We start from the raw sequence: 24,514 nt of genomic DNA, 5'->3' as shown, positions 1-24,514 counted from the left end.
CTCTGATGAAATCTAGCATGTATTTTCACAACCTCTTAGTAAGAGTAGTAAAGCAGTTGTTATTGCATAATGGTCTGAGAAATGGATACTTGTAACATGTCCCAGCACTCAGGCTGTGCTGTCACTGCCAGGACACCAAACTCCTTGTACTGGGCATGCTGGTCCTGGGGGGCTGCTGCAGGTGCCTTCCACAGGGCAGGCTGTGCCCAAGCTTCACAGTTTTGGTGTTTTTACCTGGAATCTCTGCTGGACTCCTGTGTGTCCTTTAAGTGTATGTTTCTTTCACCTGAGGTTCTCTTACGGAGGTGAAGGAAAAGGTTTGGTGTCCAGCACTCAGGACATAATTGAAATTTCAGGGCTTGAGGCTTTCATATAATTTGTTCAAGGAGTTGAAGGCCTGTGGCCAAGCGCACACAGCTGATCTGTGGGTTGGTGCTGTGAATGTCACTGTAGTGAAACCTGAAGAGGTGGGGTTTTTCCCTATTCTTATCCTGGAAACTACCCTTAAATCTGTGTCCCACAGACATTTGCAATGGCCCCTCTGTGCATTCCAGACTTTACAGCTGGCTGTGGGCTGGGGTGACCACACTGCCAAACCCCAAAGCCAATGGGTATTTCCCAAAGGCAGAGCCCAAAGGCTCCCGGGCTGTGGTTTGCTCCTGTGGTGGTGAAGCACAGGGAGAGCATTTGCTCAGGAGTGATTCCACCTTTCTCACCGAGGGTTGCATTCCTTTATTCCTCCTTTACATCACATTTGCCTTGTTGTTGTTTATTTGGGCACAGAGTCTCCTACACCAGCAGTCCCATCAAAATCCTCCACAGGAGAGTGTTTTTCCCTCCTGATCCTGGAGGCACTGCTGTGAGAGCCTCCTGGTGACACTCCCACCATTCTGCCCTGAGCTGGATGAACCCCGGGCTCAGGGAGCAAACCCCAGACCGGGAGCTGCTCCGCTTTTCCCTCCTGCGATCCCAAAACTGCTTCAAACCCCGGCAAATTTACACCGTGTGGTGTCATCTCACAGCCCTTGCCAGTGAATGTAAATGGCATAAAGAGCATGTGGAACAGATGGAATGAGACATGCACGTAAAGAATTAAAGTATTTGTGAGGGAATTTGGCAAGGATGTTGGAATGCTTCAAGCACTGTGTACGGGCGTGGAGGGAGGGAGACCAGGATGAGTTGTGGGGGCCTCTATGCTGGTGATCCATTTCCTTCAGAAACAATATGTGACCTATTTCTGTAATTGTGCTAAACATAGCAACAAATATTCCCTTCTTCCCACCTTCCTTCGGGAAGCTTGACAACTTCTTTAGTTGGAGAAAATGCTTCCTTGAGGAAGAGCTGTGAGCTGCTCGATTTTGCACTGAAATATTAGACTAAATTAAAGATAGCAAAGGGAAAAATGAAGGCCTGGGTGCAAATGGGGTGGTTTGTTACAATCAGGGACAGTGTCCTCACCTGTGGGCAGTGCAGGGAGCCAGTGGGGAAACAATCCACAGCTGTAAAATTCACTTACGTGAAATGACTTGGAGTTCTCATTTTAAAATGGCTTTATGCATTGGCTTGGCCCAATTATTTTAAAAGTGACATTTTAGGGGATTTTGCAGACACACACAAAGAGTGAGGGTTTTTTGAGTGGCTCATCAAATTGGAAAGAAACAGGATGAAATTTTATGTAAAAGAGACAAAGAAAAGCCGCTGGGAAATGGAATAAAAAGTATGGACTTCTGCAGACCCCTTCCTTTTACAATTGCTTGAAGCAAACTTGGTAACTCGCATTTTTGATCAACTCATTGCATAACCCTTTTCTTGGAAGGCACCTCTCGAAGTTCATGAGCATGGCTTGGATTGGCTTTGAACGGGGAGCTCTCCATGTCACCGGTTGGGGTGACAGTTTTGTAATCTCCAGTCTGTCTTTCTCAGAGAGAGGTGACAGAGGCCCTAAATCTGAGGATAAATGTTCTTGTTCACTGCTCAAACAAAATGTCTAAATTCTGAGATGGGAAAGGGAGCTTTCCTGCTGCCACAGGAAAAGCAGAAATATTAACTAAACAGATTTTTGAAAGGAAAGAGTGATGAGTCTTGAACAATGCAGACCAGCATTGATGGTTTTCATTAAATCCATAACTCTTCTTTTGATGCTACTGGACTTTAAAGGAAGCCCCCAGCCATTGAGTTTGCCCCAAAAAAATCCCAAAACAACAATGTGAATGTGAACTTGTGAAGACACAAGTCAGGTTTCCCTTGATAATCACAGAGGGCTCAAATTACCTTCCTTTCCATCCCCAAAGGGGGCATAAATACTTCATTTATGAGATTGTTTACGCATGACTAATCTATTTCTACTTGCTAATTGTAATGACTAATGTGTGTTACAAGACAAATATTAGCTTGTAATAATACCTGAACAAGGAGATTTATAAGCGTTAAGCAAAAATACAAATAATTAGCAGAAGCTGACTGGCATTATCTTCTAATTAAGTGCAAAGACACTTTCTGTATGAAAGCAAAAGCCTGAAGATTTCTCAAGAAGCTGTAGGAATAACTAGGCCATGCTGCTGTTCTCTCGATAAAAGGGCAGGAGTCAGGTAATATTAATTTTCATGGGAGCTGCCTTCAGTCACGCTTCCCCCACTGACGTCAGTGCAAGAAAAGCACTTTCGGCCTGTTCCTACCTGCTGAGGCCATATGTCCACTGGGAAGAATTTGGCAGACATCTCCGAGTAGAAGTAATTACAAGAGACAGGAGCAGTCCAGAGAGCAGAGTTTGGGAGCCATTTCTGCACTGCCCAGCTCCCTGCCCACTGCTCCCAGAGAGGGAGCGCAGCTCAGCGAGGGCTGGGTGTGATACACAGACATGCTTTTGACTCGGGCTGTGCTGCTTCGTTTAAATCAAACGTGAAAACTTTGCTTCATTAGAAGTGGGTTCTCTTTAGGTGAGGTGGAACATCACCTCACTTATTCCAGCCTATGGAATGTATCTCCATTTCTTGGAGATTCCATTAGAAGGAGCACATGGACCAAAGGGATATTCCATTTGCTACGATGTAAATTTTGTGTACACGGCCCATATTCTATTTGAAAAGAGGATTTAAAGGGACACCACTGGCTGTGGTACTTCCTGAAGGAATCTCCTGTGGATTGTACCCTCATTGCCTGAGAGGCAGGACTGGAGTAGTGATTCCCAGACTGTCCTGGATGGAAAGAAAGCTGGTTAATCCCAGAGCACGCACAGTGAGCAGGCAGCCCCTGTGATGAGAGAATTTGCCCTCAAGAAGCAGCTTGGGACAGAAGCAAGTGTGACACAGTGGCTGAAAATTGATGGAAGATGGCTCCAAAGGTATAAATTGGTTCCAAAGGTACAAATTGGATTTTGGCTCATAAATGGTGTCATTACTTCAAAAATAGTGTTCTAGAGTAACTTGTTACAGTAATAATGTAATCCCTCATTTAACATCTGTGAGTAGCACCTAAAATATTTGACCTGTATCACAGACAGGCAGCCAGAAGGCTTGCCTGAAACCACAGAGTGAGCTGAGGGTTGTGCTGGAAATGTTACCCAGCTCTCACGCACCCAAATCCTTCCTTCCATTTTGACATCTTCCAAGTTTTCAGTATTCTGAGAAGTGATTGGAATATTTCACACTGAGGAATAGGATGGGGACCTCCCCCCTGGCAGGTACTACAGGGACACAAGGGGCGTGTCTGACCCTTCACCTGCAAGTGATTCCAGTGCCCAGATGTAGACTGGGAATGGGCTCCTCCTGCAACCCAGGGGTCTGCACACAGTTGAATCTTAGCAAAGATTTCGTGTATTTACAATGTAAACAACAACAAAACAATGATTTACGTGCCTTCATCCAGTCCATTTTAGTGGCTTAATATTGAGACCAAACCAGAGACTCAGTAGAATTGCTACTCCTAAGTTTCTCCTTTTACTCAAACTCTACAGCTCTGATGTGAGCTTAGATTTTACACAAACACATTTCTTCCAAATACGAATTTGGAACACCAACTGTGTTTTGTCAAAATACTGTATTAGCTTGAAGGTGTAGAATAGAATTTAGACACTGCAGAGTGCTGTGACTTGTAGCTTTGTCAATCATTTCAAAAAAAATCCCTGTTAGCAAAACCAAGCACATTTCAGAATAAGTTTGTATCCATCAAGCCCCAAATCAGCAAGTGCAAACACCGCTTGTTTCTGAATAGGAGGAGGGTTTGTTTACACCAGCAGAGCTGGTCTTTGTCTGTTTCAGGTCCATGTGCCAGAGAACTGAAGGTCACCTCTGATGAGACTGGACCAGGATCCTCTGTGATTTCAGCAAACACAGGGGCTCGTGTGACCTGCTCCCTCTTGGATCGGGAGGTGAACCTTGGGGAGGCAGGGACAGCTCCTTGGTTTGGACCAGGGAACAGGGCAGTGTTCCTGCCAGGCCTGGGTCAGTGTTACCCTTTCCATCTCCTTTGCAAATCCATTCAAATTTTTAATTTTCCTTCTGCATCAAATCTCAGTCAAAGGATTTTCAGCCAAAACGACCGACCGAGTGGGTATGTGGTATCAGCTCTGTTGTGTGGCTTCAACGAGGCCAAGGGGCTGCAGACTCCACACAGGAAAATAATAAATATCCCTGTGCAATTCCTTTCTTCGTATGTCAAGGAAAGACAAACATTTCTGTTTCTTCCTGAAATTTTCAGTTTCTTCCTGAAATGAATGTCAGAAAAATCCAAAAAAGCAACATTCACTGGGCTGCAGGAAAACAGAAGGCAGAACAGATATCTCTGAGCTGAAAGATAGGTTCCCTTCACGCAAACATTTCAAGGCATGGATAGTTTCTTAAGTAATCAAGAAAGCAATTGGTTGAATTAAAAGCAGTTGAAATCTTTTATTATATACGAGTGTATTATCTTTTAAGGTGAATATTTAAAATTTTTGATAGTAGGAGTGGTAGCAAATTAGGATTTGCTCTGCAATTCCGTTGTATATTAGGGCTTGCGAAACCTTAAAATCACAGAGAAATGTGTTGTTTCATTTAATGGGGCTTGGAAACAGGAATGTCAACACAATCTCTGGAAGTCTTATGGCTCTAATTCCTTTATTCCTTCTCATAATTCCAGCAAAAGCTTTCAGCACAACATTTATCTGCAGTTGATGGATCACTGAATGCTTACAGCTGAAGAAAATGAACATCAAAGATATCCAGTAAATTATTTTAATGGTTGGATCTTTACCAGAGCAAGCTTCGCCTTTTGCATGTTTTGTTTCCCATAAAAATACAGTTCATGTATGTTCTGAAGGCAGAATTTAGCCAGAGCTGACTCTTTGCTTTGATTTACATTTCTTATAAGTGAGCTGTGAGTGAACTTGACAGCTCCGAGGCCAAAGGGAAGTCCTGATACTGAGGTTCCAGAACAAAAGGGCTTTAATGAGGTCAGAGTGGTAACAGAATGTAAACCAGAACATTTCTTATTCAATCTCATTATTACTGATGAGCCTCCACTGGGTTGTTCAGGCTCCAGTTCAGAATGGGGTGAGAGGAAGCAAAGACAGAAGGAAGAACAGACATAAATGTGAATAATATAGAAATTATTACAAATACTGCAATGTGTGTGCCTGAGTGAAAAGCAGGGACATCACCTTTGCATTTTGGTCAGTACACCTGACACTGAGCAGCTGGTGTAGTCTGTGGATGAGTTATTTTCAGGGGTATGATCTGAACCTCAATCTCTCTTTAAATGGTGAAGTCCGTGGCAGTGACATCTACCCCAAACCCTTTGCTGTTCATCCCATAAACTCTCACTGACTGCACAGCTGCTCTCCCCATCTCAGATCCCAAACCTGCTGACTGGTTTGTTCTCTTTCCACTTAACAACATAGCTTTGTACCCTCAGAAATCAAGATGTACAAAATTTGGGAGCACAACAATAAGATATGTTTTAATGATAAGAAAAATAAATCTAGAGGGAAGAGGAAAGGAAAAATTGGCAATTCCCATTATAAGGACCTGATTGTGAATGAAAGAATCTGCACAGTGGTTGCTAAAGGCCTGAAGCTCCAGAGCTGCTGCCTAGAAAGAGATTTGTATACCTTTCCAGATTGTGGCAACTGTTTCCACCTATGGAAACAGACCACCAGGCTCTGATGTGGTCACTGATCACAGACAGGAGTCACAGTTCTTATTCATCTTTTTTGTAACGTTACTTGAGCATGACTTTAAAAAACCCCAAAGATTTCCTAGGACTTAGAAGAAAAACTTCCCTTATCTTTTCCACCACAGGAAAGGAAAGCTATTTTTAGAATTCCAAAAAATATTTGGAGTGATGTATTTCATTTGTCCATTCTTTTCCTGCCCTTCGTCTGCAAAGGCCATACTGGAAGATTATTTTTTTGTTTGTTTTAATTTTAAGCCGCAAAGTAAATCTTGTAAGCTTGGCAGGTGAAGCCCTTAGATATTTCAGTGCAATAGTTTGCAATTCTTGTTTTTACAGCCGTAAACACCTTCTAACGCCAGAGGGGAAGAGGACTTTAATCCAGATAAAATAAGATTCTTAAACCCTGAAAACTGTACTCAGATTTATGGGCCAATTTTAGTATTTGGGCTCCCGTGCCAAAAGCTGCACATTCCACATGTGCAGCATGGGGTGTTGCCTGCCTGGCTGATTCCAGGGTCATGGCACACCAAGCTGCATCACCCATCCAGAGTTACCCCACAACCTCTTCCAACAAACAAACTCGGAGTTTTGTTCTCAGAATGTGTTTGCCAAATGTTATTTCCATATTTACTTTGCCTTTTAGCCTTAAATATTTTATTTTTTCTCTTGTAGTATTTTTATCCTGTATCTTATTTAACACCTTTTAATAAGCTGAATTCTTACCAAGCAAGCACAACAACATCTGAAAGATGAAATCTCTCTCTTTGATGGTATGAAACCATGACCCAACAGGCCCATCCTCTGCCTGCAGGGCTACGGGGAGCTTCATGTTAGATTATTAAATCCTTCAGAAACTCAGGTACGTTTATTCCTAATGCAAGGTATCCTGCCAAATCACCATCCTTTCCTCTTTTGAGTGCAAAAATAATTTACAATTTAGAAGTATTTACCATTTTGCTCTGCCTAAATCACATTCCCCTTTTATTCCTGAATAGTTCTAGTTGCCATTTGCTTCTTTCTGTTTTTCCAAGCAGCTCATTTGCTTTGGTTCTGCAGAATATTTAAATGTGAAGTTGCAATGGTGTCTCACAGAAACCAATAGGACAAGCTGGCGCACAAAACCGTTCCTCACTTCCACCTGAAGATAAACACCTTCCTCTGCCTTCCTTGCAAGACCTTTCTGGCCAGTTCTGTGTCCCACTTGCACTTGAAGCTCCCAAAGCCTCTGTGAAAAACAGACCAATCTCATTCTTTCTTTAAAAAAACCAAGTGAAAACCTGTTCTCAGGTTTTGACACATTTTGACTGTCAAATGGGTCAGCATATATGGGACTGCCTGAAGCTTGATTTTTAAATCTTATCTCTATTTCCAACAACTTCTGTTTTCTAGCATTACACTTGCTTGAAAGTAACAGTTTGCATTTACTACTTGCTTCATCCCCACCAGTTATACCTGAAATGTCATCTAAATATCACTGTGATGTAGGGAAGGAATCAATCTACTCTGCTCCTGAACTGTTTTTATCCTTTCATCCACAGCCACATTTCTAGAGATTTTCTCGGATTCATTGCTGGCAGTTTAAACTTCGCACAGACAAATTTAGCCATCCTTTTTTCCTGGCTGCCTCACACTTCCATCACCAGTAAAGGCACCCAGCTACAAGCGCTGCTCTTTAGAGAGCTGGGCACCTTTGGTGCCTTCCTTTCTTTCAGTGTTCCCTCTCCAACCATCCCGCTGCTCCCTGCTCTCACTCAGCTCCTGCTGCTCCTCCATCCATAGCAGTCAGAGATGATCTTTTCTTTTTCCAGACAGTACAGGATTGTCTATCTCCCCTTCCCTGGCACTGCTTCTTTCCTGCCTCTCTTCTATCTTTTACAACCCAGAGAACAAGCAGCTACTAAGATAATTTGTCTGTTTTTTGATAAGAATGCGGGAGCACATCTGCTCCTGAGAAAGCTTAGATGTCTCATTCCTGTCATTAGGACTCGAGTATTAATTTGAACTTTTTCTCTTCTCACTTTCCTAATGTGACATTTGGTTAATGGAAGTCCTCTACAACTGTTTGCAGATTTCTTTCAACATGACCTTGGAGGTGGAAAAACTTCCCCAAGTTGGCTTTCCAGGTCATTAATCTTTCCCCAAACTGCTCTGGAACAGGCACTGTTAGTACAGGATCCAGACAAGCAAACAAAATCATTTTCAGGGAATTTTCCTGTGTGTGGCTCTCAGGGGGGAGGGGGAACGCTTGACAAGGTTGGCTGATTCAAAGACCGCGGTCTGATCCCTGCCGGGACTTAAACCATGGGTCTGTGGACACCTGCTCTGCAAACAAACCTTTTACTGATGTTTTCAATTTCCTTCTAGAAGTACCCATCACTTCAGAAAATCAATATCTTGTTTTAAAACTCAGATAACTATTTTATCTTTAGTAGGAGTAAATAAACCTGCTAATGCAGCTATTCCTGTATCTTAATAAAATTAAAACTGAAATTAAAATGTGAGTTTACAGGCAATCTGTATCTGTGTTTAAAAAAAGAACTATCGGGTATAGGTTCGCTTTGTGAATTTTAAAATTATTTTAATGTTAAAATTAGATATTGTTAATTAAGTCAGTGAGTTAGTTTGGCTGGTTTGGTTTTTTGTTTTCGTTTTTTTTTTCCCTCTTAAGTCTCCAATTTGTGGAAGTAAAGTTTTTTGGTTTAAGACCAAAATACCCTTGAGTTCTTGTTTATAAACACTTGAAAAAAAGTGTAAGTATTGGATGAATTCAAAAACACTTAAAAAATGTATGCAATCTCATAAAAGGTGGACAATGAGACCACTGAGAACATACCTGGAGCGAGGGTGCTCAGCTGTGCTTTATCACAAGAACATACAAAAGGAAACCACATAAATCATGGTCAAAATCTTCTAAAATTCTGTGACTTTTAATCCTTGCCAATGAACTCGCTCACTTGAGTACAGTTTATTTAAGGGCAACTCAAGAGCAGGGGGCAAACAGAATTATTTTATTTTTTAGCTTTTTGCTATATAGAACAGTTGGAGATCACTTGCTTGTGCAGTAGTCATAATTTGGGTATCATATCATCCTCCCCTCCCTGTTCTTTCCATTGCTGGGGGGGAAAACACAGAAAACAGTAAAAATGACACTTGATTAAATTAGACACAAGACAATCCTCAATGGCACTGCAGCAGCTGGACTTTGTTCTAGTGAGTAACCATAAAGTCCAGCTAAAATACATGGAAAAAATATGTTTCACCTGGAGATGAGTTGTCTTTGTCGTGGAATGTCCAATGCTGCTGGGTTTGGACACGGCCAAAGCTTGGCTGGACTCCAGTTCTGCTCCGGGTGTGAGAAGGGCCAAATCCTACAGCCAGAGCCGGGAGAGCCCTGCCTGAGCCTGGTGCTCCAGCCAGTGGTGTTCCTGCAGGAAACGCTCTTCCCATGGATTGGGGGCACTGCAAAGGGGCCATACTTTGGGACAAAACGAAGCCAAGGCCCTTCTTGCCATTCCAGCTTCAGTCACTGGAGACTCCTGTGACACCTTTGTGTCTTCCCCCATGTTTAGTTGGAAGCTTAAGCAGCACCTGCTGGTGGAAACAAAGGCTATGGCAGTGCTGAGCCATCCTCCTGGAAGAACAGGCTTCATCATTACTCTGAGCTCTGGGGAAGTTGCTCTAGAATGAAATAAGCTGGGCTATCACTGTTTGGAGTAATTTTGTCAGGGTAGGGACTGGCTCATTCCCAGCTCTGTGTGCTGAAGGCTGAGTGTGACCCAGCTGATCTCCAGGAGCCTGGGAACTTTCAGTGGCTGAGCTTTGGAATTGCAAATTAATCCATTGCCAGATTTAGTTAAGGCTGTATCTTCCCACTAGGGGAAAATGGTTATTTTGTTATAGTAGGAACCCCAGTGTTACTGCTCATGTTCATTGATTGTTGAAAAAAGGCAAAAGAAAACAGGGAGTAAAACTGGAATGCCCTGAGTTGGGGAACACGTTCCACCACATACCATCTCAGGTAATTATGCACGAGGAAGTGTCACTTGTGTGTGATATCTGTAAGTGGAACAATTTCTGTTTGAAGGAACGCTGCTGTCACAGACAGCAAGGGAACTTCCCTACCTCGGTACTGGGAAGGGAAGGATTAGACTGTAATGATTTCCCTTCTCTGTGATAACTGAATGCAATATAAAGTCAAGTACCTGGCAAAGGGCTCAAAGAAATGTTATCTTTTTTTCAGTTTAAAACTGAAATGGATTTGGCAGCGCAGGGCCGTGGTCAAAATGTGTGACCAGTACCATTCCCAAAATGCAAGAGCCAACAACTCAACTTCAGAACATTGCTGCAAGACAGGTAATTGAATTACATCACACGATTTTTAGTAAACTAAAAGAGGGGAGATTTAGATTAGATGGCGGGGGGAAATTGCTTATGGTGAGGGAGGTGAGGCCCTGGCACAGAGCAGCTGTGGCTGCCCCTGGATCCCTGGCAGTGTCCAAGGCCAGGCTGGATGGGGCTTGGAGCAGCCTGGGATAGTGGAAGGTGTCCCTGGCCATGTCAGGGGTGGAACTGGGTGGGCTTTAATGTCCTTCTCAACCTAGACCATTCTATGATTCCACACTTTTTAATTTATAAAGTATTTAACACTCGTAAGACTGCTGGAAGGTGGCCGAAGCAGCACAGTATGAGTATGTTAACATTTCTCCTCATGAAAATGGACCTGAATCATCTGTTAGACCCCATGTTCTCCTGACAAAATAAAGCATAATAAGCCATCACTACTTGAAAGATCCAGATAAGAGGAATGGTGCTGACTGGAAACACCATTTGGAGGCTAAGCAGCATATGGAAGGAACAGGAATTCTGCAGCATCCATTCCTGCACAGTATTTATCTGGATAAGTAATAACACGATTCTCCGTTCCAAAATATTTTCTATAATAAGAAAATAATCTTTTTTTTCGTGGTGAGGGATGTTCTTTTATTCCAGAAATAGGATGGATACTTCATCAAAGGGTTTGTTGTCCCTGGGCCTCCTGCAGTGATAGGATGGGTGCATGGTGTTGCACTGGAGTTACAAAAGCTGTACTATTTTAATGCGGAAGGATGTGGTTTGGGGTTGGTTAATACATATTGCCTGACATATTTACAAGTGTCAGATTGTGTTCTCTGTTTATAAGATTTGTGCCAAAAGGAAGGGGAGTAACGTGGGCCAAAGTACTTCTCTAATTCCGGGTGCCAGGATGTAACAAGCAGTTTCTGGGCTGTGACACTTGGACTGAATAAATTGCAATTGTAACTGAATGTGAATAATTTGTACTTGAAAAGACTTTTCCTCTCAGTACAGGCCCAGTCTTTGCAAGAGAGAATTCCTGGTCGGTGTGGCAGGGAAGAGATTGGATGGATGATGGATTCGTCTGTGGAAACACACACATACAGTAAGAACCCCGGGCTGGGTGGAAATTTTCTTTTGGCCTAAATTCTGTCTCTCACTCTGTGTACGTAATTCAGGTAAACGTGATGCCTGTTTGTGGGAGAGATTTGTTACCATGAGGTAAATCCAAACTAACTCCAGCCAGCCATTGCAAGAGATGCTAATCTTAATTTATTGCCAAGGAAAGTAAATGGCAAAAAGACGCTTAAATGAGATTAAAATCACGATAAGGAAAGCTGCCGTTGAGCACAGAGGGAGAATTTTTCTACTGAATCATGTCATTGAAAATGTGCTGCGTTTCTGTATTAAAGCTTAAGCTGAAATGCTCAATATCTTCACCTGTTAAGCAGCATTATTTTCTTTCTACCACCTGTGGAACTCTCCAGTTAGGGAGAAACTCAGGCAGGTGAGCCTTAATCTGCTCCCACTAGTTCAAATCAACAGGTCATTACCAACAGGGAAAACAGTATTTGTGACTTATTATCTGTTTTAAACAAAGTATTTAATATTTACTGTTTATTGTATGCATATCCCTTCTTCTTGCATGGTGCTGATAACACCATGGGTTTGCTCCCTGTATGGGCTATTCACTTAAGAGCTGGACTCGATGATCCTCGTGGGCCCCTAGCAACTCAGAATATTCTGTGGTTCTTCTCCACATGATGACTTTTTTTGGAAAGAATTTCATTTGTTTATCTAATTCAGGCGCTTTTGAGCTCCTTTATAAAAAACTAACTCCACCCAATGTCTTTGCAGCTGTTTCAGGTGAACGCGGGGCAGCTCCGAGGCTGCTGCGGGGGTCGCATTTCGCGGGCCGTGCAGAACGTGGGGATAAACTCGACTGTGACGGGGAGCTCGGCGTGCCCTGACGCGGCCACGGCCATGAACGAGTTTTGAGGCCTTTTAAAAATTAGTTGGAGCACTCTCAGGTGCTGGGGAAACCCTGCGGTGAACCGCAGAATGGCCGGGACCGTGGTCTGCCTCCGATCCCCGCCCCGAGCGACTTCCCTTCCACGGGACGGGGCAGAGTATCCCGAGATGGAAGGGACCCACAGGGATCACCCAGCCCAGCTCCTGGGCCTGCCCGGGCCACCCCAACAACCCCACCCTGGGCATCCCTGAGAGCGTTGTCCACGTGCACCTGGAGCTCTGGCAGCCTCGGGGCTGTGCCCGTTCCCTGGGGAGCCTGGGCAGTGCCCGAAGAAAAAGAAAACCTTTCCCAAATGTTTGGGTAGCACCTCTGTTCTTTTTACTTTTCCTTGATGGTTGAGAAGAGAATTCCGGCTGGTTGAGAGACAGTAAATGGTAACTTTCCTTATCCTGTTAATATTCATTTGGGGATTATATGAATGAAAAGCCCATTTGGTAAACTTGTAACATCACAATGTGAAACACCTTTTCCAGTAAGCCACTGGCTTTCTGGTGTCCTGTGGTGCTTTGTGACTTCCAGGTGGTCCCTGGGGAGCCCGTTCAGCGCCCGACCACCCTCTGGGAGAAGAGCCTTGTCCGGGCGTGCAGCCTGACCCTGCCCGACAGAGCTGCGGCGGCTCCGTGGGGCGCTCCGGGGGCCGCAGGGAGCGGAGATCCCGCTCCGAGGGCCGGGACAGGGCCCGGGCCCGGCGCCGGGACCCCCGCGGCGCCGCCGCTCCCGAGCGCCCCCAGCGGGCGGCGGGCGCAGCGCAGCGGCGGCGGGAGGCGCCCCGGCGCCGGGGCCCCGCCCCCGGGCCCGCGTCACGTGGTGCGGCGCGGACCAATGGCGCGGCGCGGTGCGGGCCCGGGCGCCATTGCTGTCAGAGCGCAGGAGGCAGAGCGGGCGCGGAGCTGCGGCCGCCGCGGGCACGGCCGGCACAGCGCGGGCGGACAGCGCTCCCTGCCCGGGCCGGGCCGCGCCCGCACCGCCGCCACCACCCCGCGGGCAGCGCCGACGAGGCGGCGGCGGCGGCAGCGGGAGGAAGAGGAGGAGGAGGAGGAAAACACCATCCACGCACAGCCAGCGGCGGCAGCAGCGAGGGGCGGCCGGGCGGGGCGGGGAGGGGACACAGCGCCCCCCGCCCGCCGCCGCCTCCGCACGGGGCCGGGACCGGGACCCCCCCTCGCCCCGCCCGCGCCGCACGGACCCGCCGCCCTCCGCGCGACCCCCGGCCGGGGGGGGCCGCACCTGGACGCGGAAGGGCGGCCCCGGGCCCCCCTTCCTCCTCTTCTTCTCCCGGCCTGGAGGAGCGGGGGACGCGTCCTCCCCGCTTGCACCGGAGAAGGGTCCCCCGGCTCGAGGATTATCGGCGCGGGGGCGGGTAGCGAGGAGTAGCGCGCCCGCCCCGGCCTCGGCGCGTCCCCTCCCGGCCGCGGGGCCCCGCGGGGCCGGAGCGCGGCGGCCGCCCCGGGCAGTGACGGGGGTCGCCCGCCTCGCCCCTCGCCCCTCGGCCGTCCCCCCAGACATGCCCCGCCGTGGCGGCCCGGCTCGCCGAGGATCATGACTGCGGCGGCGAACTGGGTGGCGAACGGGGCCAGCCTGGAGGACTGTCACTCCAACCTCTTCTCGCTGGTGAGTGAGCGGGCGGTGGGCGGGTGGGTGCCCGGGGGTGGCTCCGCGCCGGGTTTGTCGGTCGGGAGCAGCTGCCGGGGGTTTATAGGCAGGGCCCGGGGCTGCTCCTGCGCTGGCCCCTCCCCCGGCCCGGTCCCCGTGTTTATTTTGCTCCTTAGCGTGGTTTGCTGCGGGTCCGTGTATCGCGCTCGCAGCTGGAGAGCGGGGAGGGGATGGCTCCGCGTCCCCTCCACGACCATCTTCCCTGGTAAACAGGCTCCTCTCCCCGCCTCCCTTGGCACTCCGTGCCCTGTGCGCTTTGTGCCACCGAACCGGGGGGTTTTCTCTCCTCACAATGACAAACGCCATTTCAGCAGCAGCGAACGTTCATGTAGTGTGATCGTCTGTCGGACTTAGCTCTGGGCTCCTGTGACGGCGTGTCAGCTGCTGTTACAGCCTGCTCTCCTCTTTGCACACATCGTGCTCGGGGGCAAGAGGTTAAAAAAAAGAAACGAACCCAAACCTTTGAATTTTTTCTTCTCTGAAGAACGGCGGCTGACAGTAGTGTGCCGGCTTGTTTGCATAGATACCGTCTGCCCATCTCCCTGGGAACTTCCGACGTGGATTGCGTGGTTTAATGTTGCAGAAATTACGGTATCAGTTTTGGCTAGCTGTAGATTGGCAATTTAAATTTAAAATACGAAAACAATTTATGTGTAATGGCAAAGTCATTTGGAAATACCTTGCTTTATTTTATCTGGCACGCACAGGAACATTATCCCTTCTGGCTGGGCAACAGCTGAGTGAGCGAGAGGGCTGCTGGATCATCGGGAGCCTTCCAGTGCTACAGGGATAATGTCGGAGGGGAGGAGGGACTTGATCAGTGCGTGGTGTGGTGGAGTTAAAACCTTGTGATGCAACTTTGGGGGTAGCATGTGTGAAAGGCTTGTGGTGGGTGCCCCCTCCCCGCAGCAGAGCTCTGCCAGAATTGGAGGTGGGTGCATATGTTCTTCTTCTGATAGAACGGAAGAGATTGTTTTTAGCTCCCTTATGAAAATTAAGAGAGGAAAAAAAAGGAAATTACTTAGAAATGCAAATGACCAAGCTCTTTGTTTTATGCTTTTTAACTTTATTATAGTATACTTGTTATTTTGTCTCAGGGTTGTTTTTTTTAAATCTACATGTATTTGGCGTTTATTTTGCTGGTACCTTTTAAGAATCTGGGACAAGAGCCGAAGTCTTCCACTGCTGGAAAACTGGCCCAGAGCTTGTTCTGTGAGAATGATACATTTCTTACTTTGGCTTTTTGTTGAACTGTTACGTTATGTAAGTTTGTATCGGTGCTTCTGTTTGAAGGCACTTGGTAATATTGATAAATATGTAGCAGTGCTCTGTGTATCGAGATGTGGGAAAGGTGATTTGCGGGATTGTTATGGTGATTTTGACTACGCTGCTCTTTGCCAGGGAGGAAAATAAATCGGGAAGCGTGAAGGGAACAATCGTATCTGATTGTAGGAGGGAGGCAGTGGAGGGTTTGCTCCTCGAAGGGTTCTGAAGTCCCCGTTCATTAATGCAGACTGGAGTGTGTGTTTGGAGAGGCGGAACTTCTCCTGCAGTTGCAATCTGCGAATCTGTCGCTGGTCAAAATAATTGTTGGCATGCAATTAGCATAAATTATAAAGTGAAGCTATTTCATAGTTATTGTGGTTTGGTTGGTTTTTTTTTTTTTTCCCCCACCTGACTAGGCTAGGGAAATGTTCAATTTTAAATGGGTGTGTAATATCACTGAAATAAGTTCAACGAAATTCTTTTGCAAGTGGCTTTAATAATAATGACTTTAATGTGCAACCCTTTAATCTCCCATGTAATTTTGTGGGAGGTATCTGTACCTTAATGTGGTGCTGTGTACGAAACTCTGTTTTTATTGTATTCTGGCTCTGGAAAAAAAAGAAGGAATAAAGTAGTAGGTTTTTTTTAAATACAGCATATGTGAAAACTATTAGGAAGATTTATTTTAGATTGTGTTAGTGTTTTTTGGGATTTAAGTATCAATGAAAGATATTGAAAACAGAAACACTGACTGGAAATACGTGGCCAGCACCACTGACCCTTTAACCTCACATTGTCATATTAATTTCAAAATTTATGAAGTGTTAAAGCTACAGTAGTCTGGATTAGTAGTTAGAGAAACTTTTGCTAATCATTTACTTCTTCAGTGTAACAGAACAAAATCTAAATCAGTAGTTGGTAGGAATCCATTCATTCTTTAGGAGTGAGGTAGATTACAAATAATTTGGGAAATTGATTCTGCTATTAGAAATTGGGGGCTTTTCAGTTGCAGGCTTTGTTTTGGGTGTGAATCCCAAGAAATGTTTGTGACTGGAGAATTGCAGTTCTGAAGTAATTATAGTCTATCATGATACCGTTTGTTCATGGTTAAATAATCTTTCTTGCCACAGATATTTGTTTTGTGGAAGCAGGAATGCTGTCTCCGTGCCCTGGAGAAGCCAGAGCTCTGTGCCAGCTCTGTCTGGTTGCTGTGGTGGATTTGGGTTGGTTTAACAATTCATGATTTCTATTTTCCTGTCGACTGTAGAAACGCTAGAGAGGTTTGGAGCCTTTGCTGCTTCTGAATCTTTTAACGGGAACTGTTTTCTAAAAGCTTCTAGTAACTGATTCTCTTTTATCAGTGATGTCCAGAAAGTGTGGAGGCCCTCGGTGCCCTGGGCTCAGAATGTGTCACCTGAGGGGAGGGCACGGTCTGAAACGAAGGCTTTAAAGTTACCTTTGACTGTGCAGGTGCTGGGGCGGTGCTGGGCTGGCAGAGCTGGGTTCCATGGAATGTCCCTCTGGACTGCAGCCCTTGGCAGCACCATTGTGTGTGTGGTGCTCTCCAGCAGAGCAGGAGTCCAGCACGGCTCTGGAAAATGGGTTAATGCTGGTGTGCTCTGTCAGGCAAAAACCCCCAGCCAGCCTGCACAAAGGCATCCCGAGCCCTGCTCTAAGTGTGCAGCCTTTCCCAGTATGGTGATGTAAGGGCCAGTTTGCATCTTTGTCATCAGAGTACTCCTCTAATTATAACTTGTTTAATCTGCTGGGTATAATAGCCTTGCTCATTAAAAATATACTTTCTGTCTGAATTTGCTGCTCCTAGCACAGCAGTGGGAGAAATGATATTTATCCTCACTCTGTTTTTGCTGTAGTCCAAATGTCTGCTGCTGCTTCTGAAAAGAATGTCTGTTTTGATAAACAGTATTTAATAAGCCATTGTAATGGCCAGTTTGTTTAAATACTAAGTAAGAGCTGTCTAATAACTATTTAGAGACAAAAGGTTCTGAGGTAATATGCTTTGTATTAAAACTTCAGCCCCAGCTGGCAAGCAGTCTTCCTGTGAATAATCCTTAATCATAAAAGTAGTCTTACTGAAATTAATTTGACTTTTCCTGTGAGTAAGGGTTACTCATATGACAGCGAGGCCTTGCATGAAGATGTTTCCTCAACTGTCTGGCTTTGCTGCCGTGGTGGATCCAAAGGCACAAGTCAGTCTCGGGAAACTGGGGTGAAGCTGCATAACACTGGATATAGTGGAGCTGGAAAGAGTACAGCCAAGGGTGTCAGGAATGGCCTGAAATTTGGTGGAGCCTTCATGGGGTAGAAAGATTTGGTGCTGTAGGAATCTTCATCCTGGAAAAGACACAATTGTGCTCTTGGCAAGTGAGACCAGGTTATAGAAGCTGCTGTGGAAGATGTCTCTTGTTCTCGTATAAGTGCATTCCTACAGAAACCAGCTGCCAGAAGGGTCCAGGCAGTGGGAATTGTGTTTGCTCCCGTTCAAAGGCAAAGTTACAAGCAGTGAAGGCCGTCACTGCTGTTGCTTTTTGTAGTTCACATCCAGGAACAGAAGTTGTCCCCTTTGATCAGGGAGTTTTGTTGATGTTTCCATAATAAAATAAAAGGAATTAAAGCAACCTTAGGTGGTATTTGGATTATTCTCCTAAAGGTTCTTCATGGCATCAGAAAGTGAAGGTTGCAGAGGGTGCTGTGAGATACTCCTTGGTGTTGCATAATTGTCCGTAAAGGATTTCATAGTAAATGTTGATTGCTCAATGCCTACAGTAGTAGTGAATTAACCAGTAGTCCTTGCTTGTGTTTTCATAAATGCAGTGGGATTTGGGCATGCTGGATGTTACAGCACTCGCAGTGGATATCTTGCTTGTTTGGAATTTTATGTAGGTGTGAATTTACATGCATAAATAATTAAGAAATGGAATTAACTTCTCAAGTTGTGCATAAGTATTTGATTCTCTAGTTATCCTGAGTTTTATTAGGTAACAAGACAGAAGCAGAGAGATGACATTAGAAACCTTTTTCACTTCTTGCTAATAACAGATTATTTCAGGTTTTAAATCACTTCAGTGGTAAGGTTTTTATTATGTCCTGTCAGAGTATTTGACAGTTTAATGGGACGTGCCAGGGAGAGGGTTTGAAGAGAAAAGACCCAGATTTGCAAAGAGATTGGGACAGTGACATTGAGCCAGCGTGCCCAGCTCCGGAAGGGGAGTTGAGGGATCTGTTGGATAACCAACCTTATCGGAATATTCCCAAAGAAGATGGGGGGTGCGGGGATGACGTTTGCAGCTCAGAGTAAGCGTGCCCAAGCTAATCACTGAGAAATATTGGAGTGAAGTTTCCTTGAAATCTCGAGTGTCTTGTGAATGTACACGTGTCCTGGGGCTGGGAATCCTTCCCCAGAGACTGTGTCCTGATTCTGGTGGCACTGTGAGTCTGGTGGTATGCCAGATATCAACATAATAAAGAAAATACTCAAATGTTAGCCTGATGTATTCAAAAAAGTCCTAGGTAACTGCACCTTAGGAACAATAATTTTAATTTACTTTAACACTATCTGGAAATAAATTTTCCTATTTTTCTACATTTTTAATAGAGAATTGACATCATAACCGCAGTTCTCAAATACCCTCCCTGCCCTGACTCATTTGATCTTGAATTTTTTCGCCTTCTTCTGAGAGCGCTTCTTCATATGAAAGAGTAAAGAAAGATCTACAGATAGGATTAAAAGTTCTTTCTTCTATTATTTTCCTTCTGGACAATGCAATCTTTTGAAGAAAATCTAAAGGAACTGGAGGTTTTGATCTTTGGTGGAAAAAATAAGCGTGCATATGAGATATATCTGCCGAGTGTGTTAACTTGAGTAACGGTCATTTGATGAAGAAAGAATCTTTATGGATTTTGTTTTAATTTTTTAATCTCTCTTGTTCTCAGAAGCATGACATGAAAGGATCTGTGTGTATGCAGATGCACTGCTTTTAAATACCAAGCCCCATCAGCGTTAGGGGGCTGTTGCACTTTGTGATGGGGTGAACACCTGGGCTGATTCGAAGCTTCCTGTTCACTGGGTGAGAGTAAGCCTGTTGTCTCCACTTTGCTTGATCTCTCTATGGAATTGCACCCACGTCCTCATCTGGCCCAGTCCAGTTTTACATCCTTAGTTGTGGCAGATCCCTTTCATCAGCGTTTGGGTTTTGCTCTGATCGGAGCAGGAACGTGCCTACAAATTTTTTTGTCGCATCCTGTGACTGGAATGGCTGGCACCTTGCTGCATTCCTTCATTGTCTCCCTGCAGTTACACCTGCTCCCTCTCTGCCTTTCATTTTTCCTTGAGTGCTGGCTCCAGTGTACGCCAGGATCACCTCATTATAAATTTATGTCCTTTGTTTTTTTCTGTGTGTTCCATCGTAGCTGTGGAAGGTGACAGTTGATGTCCACAGACCTCTAAAACCCCTTTTCCTGAGCTTGTGCGGGATCCTCTAGACAACCCAGTAACACTGGATAGATGCTTGGGCTGTTCCCACTGTTGTTAAGGCTGACAAGTGTAGTTTATACAAAACTTTGGAGTCTGTGTGTGTTCATTTACTGTTCTGTGGGTGAGTCGTGCACTTCGTTGTCTAGAGTCTGGCACGGTGGCATTTGCATCTTGTTGGTGCCATAGTAACACAAATAATAAGCAAAAATACTGCTCTGACTGAAAACATGCTTGTTTTAGTATTAACTTGCCAGTTTCAAAAGTGCACAAGTGTTTCCAACAGAAGATCCCAACCCAAATCCAGAAGATTTGCTTATAAGGAGTGTGTGTTTACACGGGGGCATCTTTGTTCCTCAGACCAGGCTGTTCCCCTGCTTTCATTTTGAGCTCGAAGTATGGCTTTAAAAATAGATCCTCTTTCCTTGAGTTCCCTGACATCCACTGGTAGTTTTAAAGAGAAACCAGCTAATAAAAATATTCTGCTCTGCAGACCTCAGCGTGTGACTAAAAGCCGGTGTTGGGCTCCCTGTGCACGCGGTAGCGGAGCGAGCGCACAGCGCAGGGATAAAGGGCCCGGGGTACCGGCAGTGCCAGCTTGTGGTGTTTCCTGCTGTGGCCCTGCTCGGTACAGAGCTGTGCCTTAGTGTGATCCCAACACTGCAACGGGACAACGAGGGCTGGGCAGAACCCGCTCTGATAGCAGGGAGGAAGTTCAGCTCTTCACAGCGGGAGAGGAGAGTTCTCAGCATTTCCTCACGTAGTAAGGAGCTGCTTTACTCACAAATGTAAAAGATTTAAGCAGTCTTTCCTTTGGCTTGTGCTGTGAATTTTGATTAATTTTGATGAATTCTGACTCTCACTTTCTACTTCAGTCTATAAAAATACGTTATTTCTCCTTGAGTCATCTGTGGTTTAATCCATGAGCAGCCTTGCAGCAGTGCATGTGGAAATGTGGCTGGAGCTTTTAGTGGCATCCTCGCTTTTGTTTCTTTGAGATGGGGAATTTTATTGTGTGGTGCTGTTGTATAAGGTGCCCTGAGGCAATATTTACATTTATGTGACTAACACAGATGAGCTCAAACGTACACAGTGACCTTGTCCCTATATTAAGGAAAGTATTTAATGAGCTTATGATAATGGAGAAAAATGGGCAGGCTTCTAAAATTACAAAAGTAATCAGATATGACACATGTATTTTTGTATCACTTCTCGTGAGGCACTTGCCTCAGCTTTCTTTAATCAGCCAGTGTTGCAGCTTTGTGTATTCTTGTTTATGAAAATTATAATTACAGAGGAAAAAGTTTGGGGTTTTTCCCCCTCTTTCATTTATTTCCCTCCCCCTTCACTCTTCTTCCATGCCTTGGTGATTCCAGAAAGGTTCATAAATTCATGTTTAAGCCTGGCGTGTGGAACTGACCTAGTGAAAATCTTTTCCCCCTTCTCTCTCCCAAGGCAGCTCTGTTCCCCTCATTCCTCTCTCCCCGCCACGTTTTGGCAGTGGTGTGGATTGAACGGAGATCAAAGTGGCTTTGTAACCACAATCCATGTCTTAGAGAAGGAAATTTAAAGCTTGTTCAGTAAAACTTTATTTCATTCATCTCTTAGCTTTAAAAGAGCTATGCTGTGGTCAGGGCCTTGTGGTTGCCTGTTCTTATGACTCCATATTTGCCCATAAAACACAATATTTTGTGAGAACAGAGGATTGAAAGCAAAATTTAAAGGAAAACTCTTCTTTACCTATTGACCAGGCGCTGGCAAACTTCCAGTTTTTGATAAGGATGCATTCACAGCTATGAGACAAAAGTTTCAAAATGTGTTGGTTTTTTACATTAGAGACTCGTGACTTTTTACTTATAGGAGTCTCTGGTTTACTAAGAAGTTTTCAAACCTAGTTTAATATATCTGCAGTCTCTTAGTGTTGGACTTTTATGAGTCTCGCTTCATGTGTGTCTACAATGTTACTGAATTTGTAGGTGGCTCTGGTGAGACACAAAATTAATTCCATGAATATCTTGTAGTGGCCATGTCAAGTATTTCTATAAAAAAATAATTTCTTTGCTGAGAAAGAAGGTTAATTGGTTAAATTACTTTATTCTGAAAGAGCTGCTTTCAGTTTTTGGCCCAGAGTTCCTGGTTATTTAATTTTCCATGTGTATTTTAATAAAATTTTGACTGGAGCTCTCTGTGAATTTCTGTAATTCCCTTCTGGCAGGAGGTGCTGGATTCTTCTCTTTGCAGGAATGACAGTGACAGAGCTGGCAAAGTGAATCTACGTGACCAGTCATGTAGTGGCTTTATTTACTACTTTCCATGTTACAGAAGACTCATATGCCAGGATTCTGCAGGTGGTGGGTTTTGAAGGGCTGAGGGATTTTGGCTGCTCCTGACAAGCTGGGCACTACTGGGTGTCAGTGGTGAGGACAGGCATGAAGAACCGGGGCTGGGGGATGCGCTTCCTGTGCTGTCCCTGCCCCCCTGTCCCAGAGCAGGAGCCTGGGATGGGCCCCTTTGGGAAGGGAGCGAGGTGGGCAGGGATGGACACAGGGGTAAAACCGAGCTTTGCTGGGCCGGGCAGGGATGGACACGGGTTAAAACCAAGCTTTGCTGGGCAGGGCAGGGGCAGACACAGCTGTAAACCCATGAGGGCTGCTGTGCTGCTCAGATGTGGGGCACGGGAATGTTCCGAGTCCTCGGTGCAGCTTTTTGTGTAATGGAAGAAAGGGAACTGCATTCTTTAACTCACTGTGCCAAAGTTTACTCTGCTCGGGTTGTTACTTCCTCCAGCCCACCCTCCCCCCCGTTTCTTTCTGCCCATGTGTCAAATTACTTGGTTTGGGAAACATCTGATAGTCTATTGTATGACTCTGATGTTTGACATTTCCTTCCTCCTTCAGTTAAAAAAAAAACTAGAAAAGAAAGTTAAAGTTGGGAAGAATAGAGAAGATTCCTTTGTTTGCTTGCAGATTTGCTTTTGTCATTTTTTTTTTTTTTTCATGTGTTGGACTGCTTTTCTGTAGTCCAGCTTTCTCTGAAAGGGGACTTTTAAATTTGGAAAATAGGCAGCCAGTTCTGATTCTTCCTGAAGGGGACTTGCAAACCTCATCATTCACCCTGTCTGAAAACAAGGGCGGGATACTTAGGCTGCTGGCAAGTTGCATCTTTATTTGTTTTTTTTTGTGTGCTACTGAAGTTTGCAGTGGTAGTTTTCATTTTATTATCTGTTCTCAACCATCTACTCAGAAGTTAAAATATACTTGATTCCCTTTTGTGAAGAGACTGAAAGTGATGGAGAACTCAGAGTTGCCTTTCTGTAAAATAGTGTCTGTGACCTGACCTGCGGGGTGGGTCACTACCTAAACCCAGGGTTTGGTAATATGAAAAGAATTTCTTCAATTCCTTCTGTCTTTCATCTTGGAGATGGCATTTTGCTTCCAGGCATTGTGTGCTTCCATGCAGCCTGCAGGGGTAAATGTTCAGCTCTGCCATGGGTAAGCCTCATTCCGTGTAGAATCATTAAGGCTGGAAAAGGGCTCCAAGATCAAGTCCGCTTCTTCCCTTTGTCCCGATAATAACCCAAATCAAATCAAGCCCAGTCATGCCTTGTTAAATGCTGTTGGCTGCCGTGGCTTTGCTGGGTAGATGTTTGGACATGGGTAGGTTTTGTGCATCCTCTGAACCCCAGATTCCTGCCTATTCTGTTTTGTTGTGCAGATTGGCTTTCCCATTTCCCTTTCTCGCTCCTGGTGATGGGATTCTGGCACAGCAGCTTCCCATTCTGTGTGGCTGTGTTGGTGCAAGAGCCAGCAGGACGTGTGTATGGAAGTGCCTGGCTAAGTCTCACTCCCACGCTGACCTGGGTCAGTGCTGCTGTCATCCTTCAGTTTCCTTATGGTTGTGTCCTGAATAATTTGGGCTTGAAGGTATCTTTTCAAGTGATGGCAGAGTCTCAGCCCTTTGGCTTCCAGCCACAGTTATCACATTATCCTTTCCCACCTCTGATGGACTGGGTTACAGCCCTGACAGTGGAGGGGAGCTGCCGAGCCAGGCACCAGTGTGGAACGTGTTCTGAATTAGCTGGATCGGTTGAGGGCTGGAGGTTTGCTAACCAAAGCCTTCACTGAAAGTGAAAGATGTTGATCTAACTCAAAAGTCTTTTCTTAAAACTTTCCTCTTTAATTCTTTTTTGTTTTATAATGATTTTTTTTTTAGAGTTTGTGCAGTTAGTCCTGAATGGCTGCTGCTGCTTTCTGGGGGCATTGGGTCCTGGCTGAGGATGGCAGCTCTGAGGGTGAGCATTGACTGCTCTCTGTGTGCTGATGAGATTTCCAAGGTGCCTCTTGGTGCCTGGCTAAATGGCAGGGCATGGAACAGCTTTGTGGAATCATAATTGCACAAGTGTCCTGTTCAGTGGTGGCCAGTGTTTGTCTGGCCTGCTGGATTTGCTGAAGTGGATGTAGTTGCACTTCCCTTGAATAATCTCCCAGGCTCTCTGTGTATTTGGTTGAGAGGTTTCTTGAAGCAGGTAGATGTTTTATGTACTTATGTACTTACGAAATTGTCTACAAGTTTTTGTCCTGATACAAAAA

At 45.3% G+C, this 24,514-nt stretch overlaps 1 protein-coding gene across 2 annotated transcripts in view; it reads left to right on the top strand.

Annotated features, from left to right (window-relative positions):
- The first annotated feature begins 13,961 nt into the window (after positions 1-13,961).
- The window catches only part of MED13L (mediator complex subunit 13L), a 179,354-nt gene continuing 168,801 nt past the window's right edge, over positions 13,962-24,514 (top strand). For both annotated transcript variants that reach the window (XM_048323263.1, XM_048323262.1), the window contains exon 1: positions 13,962-14,125. In XM_048323263.1, the coding sequence (XP_048179220.1) occupies positions 14,054-14,125 (72 nt within the window). In that variant the 5' untranslated portion in view covers positions 13,962-14,053. The remainder of the gene's footprint in view (positions 14,126-24,514) is intronic.

Source organism: Corvus hawaiiensis, chromosome 18 (assembly GCF_020740725.1).
Source record: "Corvus hawaiiensis isolate bCorHaw1 chromosome 18, bCorHaw1.pri.cur, whole genome shotgun sequence".
Lineage (NCBI taxonomy): Eukaryota > Metazoa > Chordata > Aves > Passeriformes > Corvidae > Corvus > Corvus hawaiiensis.
Note: the sequence above shows the minus strand (reverse complement) of the source record. Positions and strands in the feature narration are given on the sequence as shown.